This window comes from Camelina sativa, chromosome 3 (assembly GCF_030686135.1).
Source record: "Camelina sativa cultivar CO46 ecotype springtype chromosome 3, ASM3068613v1".
Taxonomy (NCBI): Eukaryota; Viridiplantae; Streptophyta; class Magnoliopsida; order Brassicales; family Brassicaceae; genus Camelina; species Camelina sativa.
In genome coordinates this window covers 29847545-29864491 of record NC_141882.1, presented here as the reverse complement: position 1 = coordinate 29864491, position 16947 = coordinate 29847545, and the positions used below count along the sequence as shown (strand labels likewise).

At 32.8% G+C, this 16947-nt stretch overlaps 3 protein-coding genes and 1 pseudogene across 3 annotated transcripts; 3 read left to right on the top strand and 1 right to left on the bottom strand.

Annotated features, from left to right (window-relative positions):
* Positions 1 to 2943: 2943 nt before the first annotated feature.
* LOC147947877 (U6 spliceosomal RNA) lies at positions 2944 to 3034 on the top strand (annotated as a pseudogene).
* On the top strand, positions 2950 to 5367 carry LOC147947876 (uncharacterized). The gene is made up of 3 exons (XM_087507084.1): positions 2950 to 3933; positions 4767 to 4884; positions 4979 to 5367. The coding sequence occupies exons 1-3, from the start codon at positions 3323 to 3325 to the stop codon at positions 5207 to 5209; spliced, it is 960 nt and encodes a 319-aa protein (XP_087363210.1). The 5' UTR covers positions 2950 to 3322; the 3' UTR covers positions 5210 to 5367.
* A 153-nt stretch (positions 5368 to 5520) lies between these two features.
* On the top strand, positions 5521 to 8968 carry LOC104778279 (uncharacterized). The gene is made up of 8 exons (XM_010502686.3): positions 5521 to 6413; positions 6712 to 6951; positions 7090 to 7179; positions 7300 to 7449; positions 7534 to 7658; positions 7738 to 7867; positions 7961 to 8092; positions 8350 to 8968. The coding sequence occupies exons 1-7, from the start codon at positions 5922 to 5924 to the stop codon at positions 8084 to 8086; spliced, it is 1353 nt and encodes a 450-aa protein (XP_010500988.2). The 5' UTR covers positions 5521 to 5921; the 3' UTR covers positions 8087 to 8092; positions 8350 to 8968.
* Positions 8107 to 16502, bottom strand: LOC104778280 (putative LRR receptor-like serine/threonine-protein kinase At1g53440). Its single transcript, XM_010502688.3, has 23 exons — positions 16153 to 16502; positions 12908 to 13082; positions 12735 to 12806; positions 12561 to 12629; positions 12395 to 12466; positions 12244 to 12315; positions 12081 to 12152; positions 11926 to 11997; positions 11784 to 11855; positions 11630 to 11701; positions 11465 to 11539; positions 11308 to 11379; positions 11161 to 11226; positions 11022 to 11081; positions 10893 to 10931; positions 10767 to 10816; positions 10324 to 10694; positions 10034 to 10232; positions 9789 to 9935; positions 9569 to 9690; positions 9277 to 9487; positions 8956 to 9193; positions 8107 to 8881 (listed from the first exon to the last, which is right to left on the bottom strand). The coding sequence occupies exons 1-23, from the start codon at positions 16259 to 16261 to the stop codon at positions 8269 to 8271; spliced, it is 3120 nt and encodes a 1039-aa protein (XP_010500990.2). The 5' UTR covers positions 16262 to 16502; the 3' UTR covers positions 8107 to 8268.
* Positions 16503 to 16947: the final 445 nt, after the last annotated feature.

Sequence of the window (16947 nt, the reverse complement as noted above, 5' to 3'; positions counted from 1 at the left end):
AATCTATATACCTATAACTATCTATTGAATTTACGGGACGATTTTAATGTTAATATATGATTTTAAATAAAATGATTAAGTTTTTTTTGTCTTTTAATATAAATGTTACTATGTTATCTAAGTTTTGACCGCAGTACACTACTTGATTGTGTTTTTTTTTATGTAGAATCATATAGAGATATGTGAGAAGTAATAGTTATTTTATGTGCTTAATGTATATAAAAATTAATTATTTTTATTTTTTAATTTATCAATTAAAATTCATTGTTGTAAAAGTAAACAGATGCATCTATATATATATATATATATGGTGTTTAAAAAATAAATAACAATTAATTTAGCCGAAATAATTTAGGAAAACTATATTATCACCTTCAATAAATGTAGAAAATATTAAATGTAGAAAATATTACATGAAAACTATTAATTAGGCCGAGATAATTTAGGAAAACTAACAGATTTTTCTCTAAAGATCTATTAAAATACGTTTGAAGATTTTTATGGGAATAAAAATTTAATGTGTAGAATTGTTTGTGGAAAAACCGAAATGTATAGATGTTATCCAGCTATTTATGACAATAAACATATCAAATTAGGTAGATTTAAATAGTTTCATTAATTTAGTTTCTACGAAATGTTATTTTAGGAAAATTGTTATTCAGTAATGTTGTAAATAAAACATATTAAATAAGCAAAACTTGACTGACATAAACCACAATGTACTTCAAAAATAATAATATAGATTCAAGGCCGTAGGCCAGTGTTTCTTATTTTCATGAATAGGCACGACTCTGATAATACCTTACCCCATTGTATCCTCCAAACAAAACCCAGTTTTAAATGTTTAAAAACAAACCCACTCTATGGAGAAATCCATAGATAAATTATGCTATAAAAATATATACCAAATATGCAAAATTTTCATCAAGCAAGATTACTGAATAATAACTTCGAGCTACACTAAAAACATAAAATAATTTTATTAATGTTTTACTCAAAAACTTTATGTGAACGAATGTAAAATATGACCCAATACCTCTTATATATACAATAAAACATCTATAAATTAATAATGTTGGGACCGTGATATTTTATTAGTTTATAGTGATATTAATTTATAGTATTTATAATTTATAGATATATTTTCTAATTGTTTGAATTTTTGAAAATTAGGAATTGATACAATTTTTAAAAAATAAGATTAGACTTTCGAATGTTATAAATTTATAGTTTTAGAATTGAATTAGTAATATTTAGAAAACATTATTGACAATAAATCAAATAAAATAGACAAATTCGCTAATATATATGACATACGTAAACTCAAGTTTATGAATAATAATATCAATTGGCGTATTTTAATAGTCTATATAACTGTCAAAATGAAAATGATGAATATCTAAAAATTGAAAACTTCAAAAAATATAGTTACTTTTATGACATGTTATATAGTATTTATATCATTATACTTTGGAAATACAACATAGTAAATGTATCATATATATGAGCTCTAAGAGAAATTTTATTTTTTTAAAACATATATTGTTAGATCAACATATTTATATATATATATATATATATACATATGTAAATTTACATCATTATTAATTTAAGATATTATTAGTACCATATTTTACATGGAGATTTCAAAAAATTATTATCTTATCGAACTTCGTTAATTTTAATATTGGCCCGATTCAGGACCAACAAAATTTATTAATTTATAGTGTTTATTAATTTATACAGTATTAATTTATAGAGGTTTTACTGTATATGCATAACAAAAAGATTTTTTAGGTTAGAATAAAAAGATTTTGTAGATTATAAGAAAAAAGTTAGTTGAAATATCCTACTTTAACTGCTATTTAAATGAGTTAGTATTTTCTTGTTACAATTATACAATTTTTTTTTCATAAGTCTTTTTTGTAAATTCATACAATAACATTTTCTGTAATATATTATATGATAAGTAGGGTTATTTTGCTATAAGCTATGTTACATGGAAACTCATTTTAAGGTCCGTTTCCCGTTTCCGAAACGTTTCTGAAACGGAAACTCGTGGAAACACGGAAAAAGCCATGGAAACACGATTCGTAAATTTTTTTGTTTGGAAACACGATGGAAACTTCCTTTTCGTTTTGGAAACATGACGAAAACTTTTTTTAGCTTAGAAACTTAATAAATAAAATAATTTGAAAATATATATTCATAATACATATAAATATATAATATATTAATATTTTAATTCAACTATTTAAAATTTATGTTTTGAATATATGTTGTATCAAATATTTATTTTGATATAGGTTTTATGTTTGGTGTTTTATTATGTATATACTTATATATCCAGGTATATATGCATACGTTTCTCAAACGTTTCCATTTTATAATTTTAGGAAATTAGCGTTTCTATTTCCGAAACGTTTCGTTTCCAAGTATCCGTTTCCGTTTCTATGCAACCTAGGCTATAAGTATATAGAGATAATAGTTAACTTCCCTCGTGGAGAACAGCCGCGTACCTCATCTCAGCTAATCGAGTTCATGGATCGCCTTGTTCGTAACAAGATCTCCTCTGTTCAGCGAAACAACCCGGCAAAGCTACGGGATGGCTTACAAATCTGGTTTCAGTCCAGATCTTAAAGTTCCTTTTGATTTCTCAAATAACTTTTACTCTTACTTTTGAAACAAGGATCAAATAACTTTTGTACAAGCCTTTTTTGGTTGAATATAATTTAGCATTCATTAAAAAAAAAAAGTTAACTTCCTATTTAAAACATGAAAATATCGATCTTCTCATACCTAAACGGGCCTAGGTAAAAATTGGGCTCACTGAATTTATTAAAATAGCCCAAATTCAAATATTGTTCTGTTATCTGTCTGATGTCCCACATCGCTGATCTTACAAGCTAATCGAGTGTTTTATATGTCATTAGAGTCGACAATGTGATTGTTACCTTCACTAAAATTGGAACGATATTAGCATGGCCCCTGTGCAAGGATGACACGCTTAATTCGAGAGTTGGTCCAAATTTTTTTTTTGAAATTTTTCCAAGATCGGTTCTTCTTCACATTTTCCGGTACAAATCTACAATAACCGAAAACCGGTTTGGTTATATGTAATCTAATACTATTATACCGGTTTAAAGAATCGTTTACTCTCTCTCTCTCCCTCTCTTACAAGAGCCTCTCTAAAACCCTTTCGCGTCACTCTCTAGAGAAGATCTCAGGAGCTTCAATGGCTGGCTTATTGTTATTGATTACTACTACTATTATTCAGTGAATCTACTAAGTTTCCTATTTTGGTTGATTTCTCAAGTTTGCCATGGCTGTTGTGCTCAAATCAATTCTCAAAAACCAAACTTTGTATAAGACTCTCTTGAAGAGACCACAGTGCGTCTCGCCTTTGATTGTCTCCAGAACCTTAACTTCGGAAGCTCATAAGAAGCCACTCTCTGTTTTTTTCGAAGAGGCTGTTGGATTGAGACCCAGACCAGAAACGAGCGAAATCGAAGAAGAAGAAGAAGAACAAGGCAACGAATTGAAGAGAAAGCTTTTGGAATTGGAGAGGAAACTCATAGAACTGAAGAAATCTGAACCTGTGAGAAAGAAGAAACAGAAGGAGAAGGTTGTGACATCAGAGGAAACTGAGAAAAGGCATGATAATCTTTACAAGTTGTCTAAAGGTGACGAAGAAGAGAAGAAAGAGGTAAAGAAACGTAGTCGGGAACAAGAGGATGTGATTAGGGTTTATAAGGAGCTTCCTATAGAGATGGTGTCGTTTGTGAGGCTTCTGCATAAAGAAGGGTATTTGAACAAGGCTAATTTCATCACTGGAGAAAAGTTGAATATGGGGAATCTTAATGAAGAGTATTCTAGAACTTTTGTTAAGTTTGCTGCGGAAAGGTTTGGAAAGGATTACCAGGAAATAGCAAAGTAAGAATCTTTTTACTTGTATATTGATTGATCATATATTGTGTTTTGTTCTGTTGGATTGTTACAACTACATCTTAGGCTTCGTTTAGAGAAGGTGTTCATGTAAGTATCCAGTTCTGCCAGTTCGTTTGCGACACCTTCTAGGGTTTGCATTGTAGTATATGTAACATTTCTTGGGTAGTATAGGTTGGGGTTGGAAAATGAGGGCTTCAGTGCTAGTTCTTTAGGAATGAGGAATCTTTTGTGATGAATTGAGTTCTTGTGGTTGAATCACAGGCTAGTTGTAGCATTGATTGAGATATTCTGATGAAAGAATTGATTAATACATTTGTAGATCTTTTCAATGGAATTATTTGTCGACTGTTGAGTTTTAGAATCTTTTCTATGGTCTTGATTGCCTTACCTTGCAGCATTTTATTTGCCCTTAGTTAAATTGTTGTTTGGATAACTGATGGATAATGATTAGGTTTCGTTTAGAGAAATGTTTGTTGAAATGTTCATCTTCATGGGTCTCTGATGACAAACTTGGGCATGTTTAGGTGAAAACTTCTCAGTACGCTTTTCATTTGTGCTAGCGCTATTGGAAGGACTAGTGAGGAACCTTTGTGATGAATTGATGTCTTGTGTTTCGATCATAGGCTAGTTGTCCCATTGGTAGAGAAATTATGATATTAGAAGTGATTAATACATTCGTAGGTGCCTTAAACGTATGGTCTTGATTGCCTCAATCCCTGCAGCATTTTATTCTCCCCTTACCTAGCTAGGAAGTTTGAAATTGATCCTATCATCTTATTGTTTCTACAGCTTTCCATAACCTCAGATTTAACTTGCAGGTGGTTATCAGGTAGTGACCTGAAGAAGATTGTGCTCTTTGGTTGCCCGAGTGTGGAAAAAAGGGCAGTATTCGCTGCTAAGACATTGCGCAACTTTTTTGATATCCATGAGAATAATGTAAGTTTATGTATACACACACTCACTACACTGTCCTTATCTCATTTCGCAACTCCCAAACTGCATCTAACAAAGTCTTTTTTCGCATAAATAGGTGTGCAATAAATGCGTGTTAAAAGAGAAGTGCAAGTTTCCAAACCAGAGCGTATGGGATGGCAAAACAAAGCACCTACACTTGTCTGTTGTGATGAAAGTCATCACACTATATCCATTAGACTTGACTCATCCAAAGCTACAAGTTCCTCAAGAGGTACAAGACTCAGTCGCAAGATTGCTGACAGAGATTCAGAACTTAAGCCGAACTGTCTGTACTCCTCTCGCATGAGTTATAACCTTATCAAAGATTTGTTTGTAGTAGAGATCAATCTAGTGTTTTCACAAATGGAAGTTTGAACAAAATAAAAAAAACTAATATGAAGAAGAAGAGTCTTCACTCTAACTTTCACTTGCAACAGTTAAAGGGTTACAAATCCGATTATACTTGGTTATGCTTTCACATTTTATCTCCATTAGGTGCATAGTATTAGTGAGCCAGAAGCTCCACTATAGTGTTAGTGAACCTTCTGGCTGAGTCAGAAACTTTCTGGATAAGTATGGAAGGAATGGGTCTTCTGACTTCAGAAGAGACAGAGACTCGTCTTTAAAACAAGCCTATCACCAAGAGCCACAGGCATTGCTATCAAACGTGGCGGTAAGGTGGTGATTGATATGTGTGCGTCTTTTCAAAATCACTTTCTTCGCTTTGAAGTTCACTCGCTAGATTCCATAGCATCTCCCATACATTCGAACTCTCGACGAAAAAAAGGATAAATTTTCAAACTTTTTTGTGGGTCTCAGCTTTCCAACTTCTATTGAAACCTAATTTTGATTACAGTGTGAGTGGATATCGTAAAATTTGTGGCTTTTCTCCTCCTTCTATCTCACTCTTCAAGCTTTTACCTTTTTAACTCTTGGTGGAGTTGTAAAGTTTAAACCTTTGATAAATTCTCGGAGATTCTGAGTTTGTCTCGCATGTGGATTTGAATACCGAAGAAACAATGTCTGTGGAAAGATCTTTGGAAGCTTGGGAAGAGGTTCAAAGACATGGACATGACCTAGCTGATAGACTTGCTCAGGGCTTTAACGGTTTGATTCATATCAACCCACCTTCGTTTCCATCGAAGCTATTCGATCTCGAGTTTTCAAGTCAGCATTTTGGGATTAGGGATAAGTTTTTCACCGACCAACCCATCAATGGCGTCTCGGCGATTGTTGATATTGGGAACAAGATTGGTCAAGCTGGTGTTGATTTTAGCGCTGGATTAAATGTGATGGTTCATCAATTCTTCAGAAGGTTGCCTATACCGTTTTGGCACGATGGGACTGTTTCAACTGAGAGGTATTCTGTTACGAGGAGCCATGGGGCGTATGTGGACACAAAAGAGAACTCAGGGTTTTCTAAGACTGATACTGCTTCCTCTGTTACTGTGTTGGAGGAGAAAGTTACAGACTTCGATTTAAGTACTATTGGATTACATACGAGACCAAAGGTACTTGTTGTACTTCTGCAATTTCAAGTTTTTAATTTTTGTTTCTTACTGATCAAAGTGGCCTTAGCTTTGTATATAACGGCAGAGATATCTAGCTTCGATTTCCTAGAGGTTTGAGTATGAGCATATCCAAAGTTTAAAGAATTTAGATGCTTGCTTATTGAGATATTGTGAAAATAGGATTAAGTTAAGCTATGGCTTTGGTCAGTAAGTATAAATTGACATGGTGAATCAGGTTCAGTGGAGTTTTTTTCAAGGGTGAAATTTGTTTACAGATTACAGTTTCTGCTCCTTGTAGGGAATGGTTGAGCTATCGTCAAGTTATGAAAGTAGAACAAGTGGTATGGAACATTCATTAGCAGCCAGGGGAGATCTTTGGAGGGTAGAAGCTTCTACTTCAAATTCCGCTGCGAGAGATGATAGCTCGTCTCTCTTTCTACTTCAGCTCGGACCTTTGTTATTTCTGCGCGATTCAACTCTTCTGTTACCTGTTCATTTATCAAAGCAACACTTGCTTTGGTACGGATATGATAGAAAGGTATGCTTAAAGCTTCAACCTTATTATCTTTTGTCTCAATGGAAGTATGATTGTGTTACTTGTGTTAGTCTTCTTATCTCGAACTTTTGCTTATTGTTTCAAAACTCGGATATCACTCATATGGTAATCTCTTTTCAGAAAGGTATGCATTCTCTGTGTCCAGCTTTGTGGTCAAAGCATCGAAGATGGCTTATGATGTCCATGCTCTGCCTCAATCCTTTAGATTGCGTAAGTGTCTTTACTTTAAAATCTGTCTACGCGTGTATATGTGTGTTTGTTTGCCTTTTCATAATCTTGCATTGTGGAACTAATTCTCGAAGCTTTGTATTTCTCCCGCTCATGGAACAGTCATTTGTAGACTTGCAATTCCCAAATGGACAATTAACATATGTATCTGGTGAGGGATTGACGACAAGTGTCTTTGTTCCTTTATGCGGTGGTCTTCTTCAAGCGCAAGGTCAATATCCAGGAGATATGAGATTTAGTTTCTCCTGCAAGGTTGGTTAATAATATTTGATCAAGTATAGTCACTCACAATTCTTTATTCAAGAGCTTACAAAAATTTCGACTTTGATGTTTCAGAGTAAAAAGGGAGCACGAATCACACCAATGGTAAATTGGCCTGACAAATCATTTGCATTGGGTGTTTCTCAAGCCTTGGCTTGGCGTAGGTCCGGTCTCATGTTGAAACCTGCAATTCAACTTAGGTTAATTAAAAACGGCCTTTCTCTTTCCAATCAAAACGCTTCTTTTTTTTCCTTTTGAACTCACAAACACAGTAAACAGCATGTGCTCTACATTTGGTGGAAGCAATCCCGGGGTGAGAACCGAAGTTATTCACTCGTTGAACGATAATATCAATATGATATGTGGCTGCGCATTCACAGCTCATCCTTCAACATTTGCATCTGTTTCCGTAAGCTAATATTTCTCTTTCTTTCTTTTTCTTTAACCCAAACCTAGTTTGGTTGTTCATTGCTCTCATTTTGGGTTTTCTCTAAAACCTCAGTTTGGTCGGTCAAAGTGGAATGGGAACATTGGACGAACCGGAATAGTTGTTAGAGCTGATACTCCTCTTTCAAACGTTGCTCGACCATCTTTCTCCATTCAGATTAACAATGCTTTCGAGTTCTAAAAATATGTAAGGGCTAAGTGTTTGGTTTGTGTAGTCTCTCGTCTAAAGACTAAATTGTATATAGTAAATCAAACTCATCAATCCCACAGAAAGATTTCACAGCCTAATAACAAAACCTGAAAAGAAATCTTATTTTGTACAGTAAATCAAGCAAGAAAAAATAAAATAAATTATACAATTCATTACTCAATCTTCACATCGGTAAGATCATCTAACAGTCCCCTCGACGAAGATGATGACCTTCCTTCTTCTTGCTGTTGTAGGCTAACATCTTTGCTAGGCTCAGAGAAGGAAGAGTCAACCCAAGGACCCTCCAAAGAAGACGAGCTAATGTGTTGTTCACTGTTTCTTGTATAGGTCGAGACTTGGGACTCGCTGTCTTGTGACAAAAGCTCGAAGGCCTTAAACCTCATTGCAGCTGAATCACTTGGATCAGCTTCACGTTTCACCAGTGGTGGTTGGACTTTGATTTTTCCTTCTAGCATTCTTACAACAGATGACATTGGTGGTCTCAGTGTCGGAGAGGGGTTGGTACAGAGTAAAGCTATGTTCAACATCCTCATTGCTTCTTTCTTAGAAAAGCTTGTACCAAGATCAGGATCCACGAGTTCTAGAAGACTCCCTTGTTCTTGCAAGACATATGCCCAATCAAGAAGGTAAATAAACTCTTCTCTTGGTCTGTAATTTGTATTGCTCTTTCCACTAACAATCTCTAAGCAGACAACACCAAAGCTGTAAACATCTGCTTTGTCTGTTAAGTAACCTCTCATTGCATACTCTGGAGCCATGTAACCTCTGCATCAGTGAAACATAAATTCTTGTAAGTGTTAACCAATGAATTTCAGAAAAGATAAGTAATGAACACTCACATTGTTCCTGCAATCCTTGTGCTGATATGTGTATTCTCTTCCTCGTCGAGCTTGGCTAGACCAAAATCCGAGATCTTAGCATTTAGAGACAGATCAAGAAGCACGTTTGTCGCTTTTATGTCTCTATGAACAATCTTCAGCCTTGATTCCTCGTGTAGATAAGACAATCCTTTCGCAATCCCTAAGCATATCTTGTTCCTTGTTGGCCACTCCAAGTGAAGTTTCTGTTTCTCTGTGCCTGTTAAAATAACCCAAAAGAGACTAGCTTAAAGATCATGATCTTTCAATCTAACTTTTCTCAGATGGATACAGAAAACTAACCAAAGAGTGCGCGAGCGAGACTGTTGTTCTCTAAGTACTCATACACAAGCAAAAGCTCTTTCCCTTCGATGCAACAACCATAAAGTTTCACAAGATTTGGGTGTTGCAACGCAGAGATCATGCCGATCTCAGTCACAAATTCTCTGTTTCCTTGCTTAGATTTTGATGAAAGCTGCTTCACCGCTATGGTCATTCCATCAGCAAGAACGCCCTAATAATCAAAACCCATTAGTACATACAATCCAAACTCAAAGAACTTGAGAAGATGTAAACTCAAAGCAGTCATGATCACCTTATAAACCGGTCCAAATCCTCCTTCACCAATCTTGTTTTCTGGATCAAAGTTATTAGTAGCACGTTTGATTTGTTTCAATGTGAACGATCCTGTCTGCAAATCAAGTCCCCTAAGCTCTTCTGATAAAACAAAAATGTAAGATTTGAAAGAAACAATCAGATCTTGAAAATGAGAAAGAGCATTTCTTGAAAGATAGGAATGATGTTTTCTTTCTTACCATTTTCATCCACTTCTTCTTTTCCACCTAAGTAACCTGTTAGCATGAGGATTATAAGTACCAGCAACCCGAAAGCTGCACACGCTGCAATTACGATGCCTGCAACTGCTCCTTTGGACAATTCTTTTCCGGTGTCAACCTTGAAATCTACAAGAAGAGGCAATATAAAATAGAGAGAACATTCACTCATTCACTCACTCCAAAATTATAATAAACAGTTTAGAAAGATTGGATAGGAAACTCACTTGGTGTAATAGTTATAGCAGATATGAGAGGCCCGTAAACACCTCGTGTTGGTATTACGTTTGTGCCTTTCCCTAACCACTTCAAGTGAATCTCCAATGTACTTCCATTCACCTGAACATCATCAATTTGCCTTAGGAACGGTTTACCAACTCCACCTGCTCTCTCTGCTATGTTAAAGTCCCTCTCCAACAAATTCCCCTGCACAAGAGAATCCCAGTTTGAATTCTGATCCAAGAAACTGAAACTTGGTTTTGAAACAAAAATTTCATCTTTGTTCTGCAAAACTCACTTGAACATAAATGTCGAATACTCGCCGCCCTAAGCTACTATAAGTCTGGTCATCTGAGAACATAATCTCTGCAAAATGGAGCTGCACTTTGTAACTTCCTTTTATCATGCACAGTCCATAGTACTTGAGTGATTGTGAAGCGAGACGGGCTGTTTTGTAAAACGCTGGAGTTGATTCATTGATCAAGTTAAATGTGTCAGTTGCTAAGTAGGCGGCCTTGTCATTGCCTAACCAAGCTCCAGAACTACTGTATCCCCATCTTTCAGAGACAGAAGAGAATGTTGATGCTCCTCTCTTGTTTAGGTCTTCCACATACATGTCTTTACCAACCTTGAGTTGGTTTCCTCCACAGTTGATTAACAAGGAAGAATCTGCAAGAAACTTATTCAGTTTTTTTTCCCCTAGAAAAGTTTGAATCCTGAAAGAAACTAATTCCCACTTACGTTCTGCCTCTCTAGGACATGGAAGATTCTTCCTCAAACACCATTGAACACTACACAAGTAGGTATTATTTCTCTGTAAGTATCTTTGGTTTAATGAACCGAAAGGAGGGGAAAAAGAAGACTCACGAGTCATCGGTTGCTGATGGGTAGCTGGAGATCAAGTTTCTGAAGATTTTAGCCAATGGTGCTGATTAGAAAAGCATATAGACAAGATGAAACTGAAAATCACTGATATAAAACAACAACAATGCTTACACATCAAGCTGATTACAGCTTAAAGTAGGTGGCTTAGTGAAATTGTTGTAAGATAAATCGCTGAAAACAGATCAAGAAATCGTTAAACGCAGTTGTATTCCGAATTTTCAACCTCGAGGTAGTAAGTTAGTTTGCTTACATATTTTGTTTACTATCCAGAATGAACTGAGGAACTGGACCAGTCAATGAGTTATTATTCAGATACCTAAAGCAGCAAAGTAATTAACATTCAGTTTTTGAAAGTAAGATTTATATCATCATTATATGTTGATAATTTGAAACTTACATAAAGTTAAATGTCTCAAGATTTCGAAATGTGTCTGGAATTGCACCGGTTAGTATGTTTGAGCTTAAATCTCTGCACACACACATACTTTAAGGTGAGATCTTGGATCAAACTATTAGCCTTTAAGCTGTAGAAGTAGAAAGAGAATTTGACTTACAGTAACTTCAGCTTACGCAAGGAGGTACCAATGTACTCTGGAATAGGTCCCCTTATCAAACAATTTCTTAGTACCCTGATGAAGTTAATAAAAGAAGAAGATACCTAAATGGTGTTTGATGAAACTGAGTTTATAACTTGAGTTGAGTCAAACTTCAACACTTACAATCGTTGCATATTCGTCATATTTTGCAGTTCCGGAAAAGAAGAGGCTGGTCCATGCAAATCGGTTATCCTCCTAATAAAAGAGAGCTTTATTAAGCTCAGAAGTTTTGACGAGCATGCAAAAAAAGGTATCATCAAACTCTTTGCTTACTTACAATTCAAGCAAGTTCTTCAATTTTGATATTGAAGTTGGAATTGGACCTTCCATTGATGTGCCTTGGAGGTCTCTGCAAATTAACAATTCAGTCTTACTACAAACTTCACTGTAAGCTGAAAAATTAAATGAAGGTGACTCACAGCCTAATAAGCTGAGTCCAGTTTCCTATAAAATCAGGTATCTTCCCAGATAGCGAGTTTGCATCAATCCGACTGCAATAAACAGAGGAAGGTTTTAGAATCATTCCAAAGAATACACCAATTTTTGAAGTCTCACTGTATGTCTTTCTACTTACAAATCAGTCAAGTTTTTGAGATTGCTTAAGGACTCAGGGATCCGACCCGTGATGTTGTTTGAAGAGAGTAGCCTGTAATCATAAATACACTAAATCATGCATCAAGTTAAACGATAACAATATATAAGAAAAACAAAACAAAATACATAATAAAAGATCTTACAATCTTTTCAGTCTTCTCAAGTTCCCTAGGTTTGAAGGAAGTTGTCCTGTGAACAGATTAGTTTCCAGTTGCCTGCAAAAGTTTTTTTTCCCCATATAAGAGTCTCTTCAATTCTGGTTTGAAGGAAATAGAATTCGATATGTAATATTACACTATAGTAAGTGTAGTAATCTCTCCGAGTTGAGGTGGAAATGGTCCGGAGAGACGGTTTCCGGCTACAGACCTGTTTGTTGCAGAAAACAAAAACGCAAGGATCAGTACAACTTTACTGATCATCACAAGGAAAAAGATATATGCATTGGAGAGAGAATGGTTACAAGATTTCAAGCGGAATTCGAGACAATGTCGTAGGGATTGTTCCACTGAGAAAGTTCAGCTGAAGATCTCTGTAAGAAAAAACCACGAACAAAGATTACTTAAGTCCCAAGACTTTGACATTTTGCTATGATCCATTGACAGTAAAATCAAGAAACAAAGATCCAGGTTCATACATCTCTGTGAGACGCGTGAGGTTCCCAAATTCCGGCGGGATTATTCCTCGCAAATTGAAACCTTTAAGCTGTCTGTTTATGAAAGTGAACAAAAGAAGAAAAAAATCCTTTTCAGAACCCTAACTCTGTTTCTTGTTATATAAGTTACTGAAATATGAAGTTTCTTTATGTACATGTTTGTGACACGACAGACTGAACTGGAGTTGAGGGTACAGTCGCAGGTGATGTTACTGGTAGCTTTGGGCGACGAGCCGGAAACAAAGTTCCACTTCCCGTCCAAACAAGAAGTCCTCTCGATGTTCACTGTTTTGTTTTGAAGCTTCCTAAAGATGGTTCGCAATGTTTGTACTGTACAATAAAAAATGGTCAAAACATTTGATGGTCAAATATTAATTATGTAAAGTTTTGTATTATACATACCAAAATCTCTAATAAATAAAATTGACGGCATCGCAATAAGGACAGTTACTAATTAATTTGACATGTTTTATATTGGTGTTGTTAAAAAAATAGTAAAATGAGAATTTAACCTCTATTGATCTATCAAATTAATGATATATTATATCTTTTTTATAGGTTCAAATCCGTCTTGCAATATAACTCTTCAGTACTATTTTAATTTCTTAATATGTTTAAGTATTTATAGCTTTAATTTTTTTTACTATGCACGGTAGAATTAAACAGTTGAATAAAAAACCGATTTTAATCGTATACAAACTTTAAATTTGGACTTCTAAAATGAAGCTTCTTACTTGTTTGGATTTGGATTTATTTTGATTTATTTTATAATATGATTCTAAAGTTGATGTGGGAAGTTGAAGTGTTGAAGACACATTTATATATTAATTGAGTAAATATGTCCATCTAAAAAAAACAATTCACAATATATGAGTTGTTTGGATTTGAATAATAAGCAATGGTATCGATTGTAACTTTTTTGAAAATGAAGATTACTTAGAAATACTAGTATATATATAAGTTTTATGAAAGAAATAGTATATGATTACCCAAATTGCACGTTCATTAGCGTACAAGTATTAATTTATATAATAATAAACATACTCAAAATAACATATAAATAACAAAAAAAAATCACAATATTTACTTTTAACATATGAACATTTTCATTTTTACCCTCTTTTACACAATTACAATATGTTAAATTAATTTTTAGAATATTTTTTAAGGTTTGGATTCTCTATTTTACATTTAGGATATATTTAGGAAATAAATAAAAAATATTTAGATATTGAATTAAATTTGTTTTTCATATCTAATATCTATTCAATATTGCAATATCTAATATCTTTTAACTATTCAATATCTAAATGATTTTATATCTTGAAGATAATTATAAATGAATTTTCCTATCTTGAAAATAATTATAATGATTTTTATTAAACTATTTACTTTAGCTTGAAAAATAAAAAGTAACTAATTATAAGAATGAATATATTAAAGATATATAAAAAATATTTCGATATTGAATAGAATATGTTTTTATTATTTTAATTTAGAATATTTTTTTTTAGTGTTAGTCAACGTCGGTTCTCGCCGGAATCAGTTGACCGGTGTACTGGATTATATGTCTATGATGTTGACCGCATAACATCATGTAGTTTATGCATGTAGTCATATAATACATATACTTCGTGTAGTTAAGTATACAATAATATATTTGGCATGTGTGACCATGTATTCTCCGATACTTCGTGTAACTAGTCATCTTTTTCTCTAAAATTAAATTATGATATAATATTAGAAATAAAACCATTAAATTAGTCACGCATTAATAGTCTGACCAACAATAATAGAATATAAATAACTTTATGGATGTTGTAAGGTCCTTTCGTTAACCCAACTTGCACATATTGAAAAGTACAAGTATTATTATTTGATAATACACATCTGACATCTTGGAGAAAAATAAATTATGTATGATATATTCGTAAAAGAAAACCTTTAAATTAGGAGTAATTCTACAAATAGCACAAAAATAAATTTTATTTTTAAATTTAGCATATTATTTTAAAATTTCAATTTTTTTTCAAAAAATATAAAAATTACTTTAACCTACTAATATTGTATATGGAAAGCCTATGCTATAATTTTCCAATAAACATTTTAGTGCTATTTTTATGGTATTTTTTAATTAGTCATGCATTACAAAATTGATCTACTATAAAAATATAAATAAATTTATGGATGTGATATATTTATTTTATTTCTAGAGTCCTGGATCATATGTAAATCATGATGACAAAAAAATACCATAGAATAAACGGAATTTTCACAAATATCACAAAATAAGTTTTGTTTCCAGCTTAGCACATCAATTTCAAAAATAACATCATATTTCAAAATTAAACTTTAAACTATAGATACTAAATTCCACCCCTCGCAAAACTATATCCTAGAATGTAAAATTGAGAACTCATAAATAAAAGAAGTTCTAATTTTTTTTAAAATAATTTAGTTGTGTCTTGGAAGTTTGTAGAATGTATGCTATAACTGTCGATAAACTTGTTTCAGTGCTATTAAGGATATTTTTATTAAATAAATTCATTGACGACCAATATCAACAGAATATATATATTTTTGATAAAGAAAATTACAATTTATCTTTTCAATTTTTTTTTGTAAAAAATTATTTACAACCACAATATAGTTTATTCGATTTTTTATGTGCACCAGATTATAGATTAGTCAATAATAACAAAAGACAAAAAAATTTCAATTGGTTTTTTCTTTTAAAAGCACCAATCCCATTTTTTTGGAAAGTTCTCCAAAAAACTCGACTTATATAATATTTGTCATAAAGATAACATAAACTTTTTTGTTGTCAAAAAAATTACTTATATTATTTTATAGTTAAAATGAAGAGAAAGCATGATTTTCTCTAATCTCTCATCTTTTCAGGTCTTGTGGTCAAATCATCAAATATTACTATTTTTTTTTATACGTGGTGAATATGGATGAAAAAATCGATGTTCTCTCCTTTGTAAACTTAAAATCAACCATGAAATCGATTTAAAATCTAGGGATTCAAGAGGGCGAATATTGATTTTAAGTTTACAAAATGGATAAAATTGTTTTTTCGCCATCTTTAGTCACCACGTGACATAAAAGTAACAATGTTTCACGATTTGGGTAACAATGTTGACCATCGTATTAGAAAAGATAGAAAATTGGAAGAAAATTGTAGTGTGTTTTTTTAACTATAAAATAATATAGGTATTTTTCTGTTTACAAAACAAAAAAAAATATGTTTTTTTTGGCAAATACTTGATATGTCAGATTATTTTGGGGAATTTTGACAAATATTTTTCTTCCAAAATAAAGTTGAATTGGCTACTAATCAAAATTCAAAGTGAAGTAATCTAAACGAAAAGTAAATATTAGACAGAGTGATAGGCACCTTCATCTTCGGGCAAAAATCGAGCATTTGATCCGAATATATCCAAGCAGATGAAGATGAGGAGAAGAAGAGCATACTTGACTTTCTCGGCCGAGCAAAAGAAACCCATTTTTTTGTTTTTCCTCGGGAGAAAACCAAACAGACTCTCACAATTTTCAAAGAGACCAAAATGATTTAAGAGATTGAGAGATTAGTGTTCACATAATTTATAAACATAAAATCTCATAAATATAATATTTGTTTTAATATCTAGCCACCGGGACTGAATAATTATGTGGAGTTCATTGACTTCTTTCTAAGTCTTCGATTTTGTGTTAAATCATTACAAAAATAAATTATTATAATACAGTAGCACGTTTCTATCATTTTCATGGTTAAATATCGATTTTTTTTTTTGTTGGTTAAATATCGATTTGTGTACGAAATATCCTTAAACAAAACAAAACCGTTAGACTGGTCCAAAGGTCTGGAAAAGTTAAAAATTATGAAAACATAATGAAAGGAGATCTGGAAGAAATGGCCCACTCCAAGGTGTAATTATATATACTGAATTAAAAAATATATATATACTCATTTGGTTTTTTTTTTTTTCTCAAATTTTTTTCATTATGTTAAATTAAGGCTAAAAATCTATAAAAAATGGGCATTTTCGTTATTTTAGGTCCTAACTATTTTAAGAACTAGATAGAAGATACACACCATTTAGCATCTTTTTGTTTTTTTTTTGTTTTTTTGTATTACCAGAAAGTTTTAGGCCTATGCCCATACATCCCATCAGATAAGAGATTAGAACAA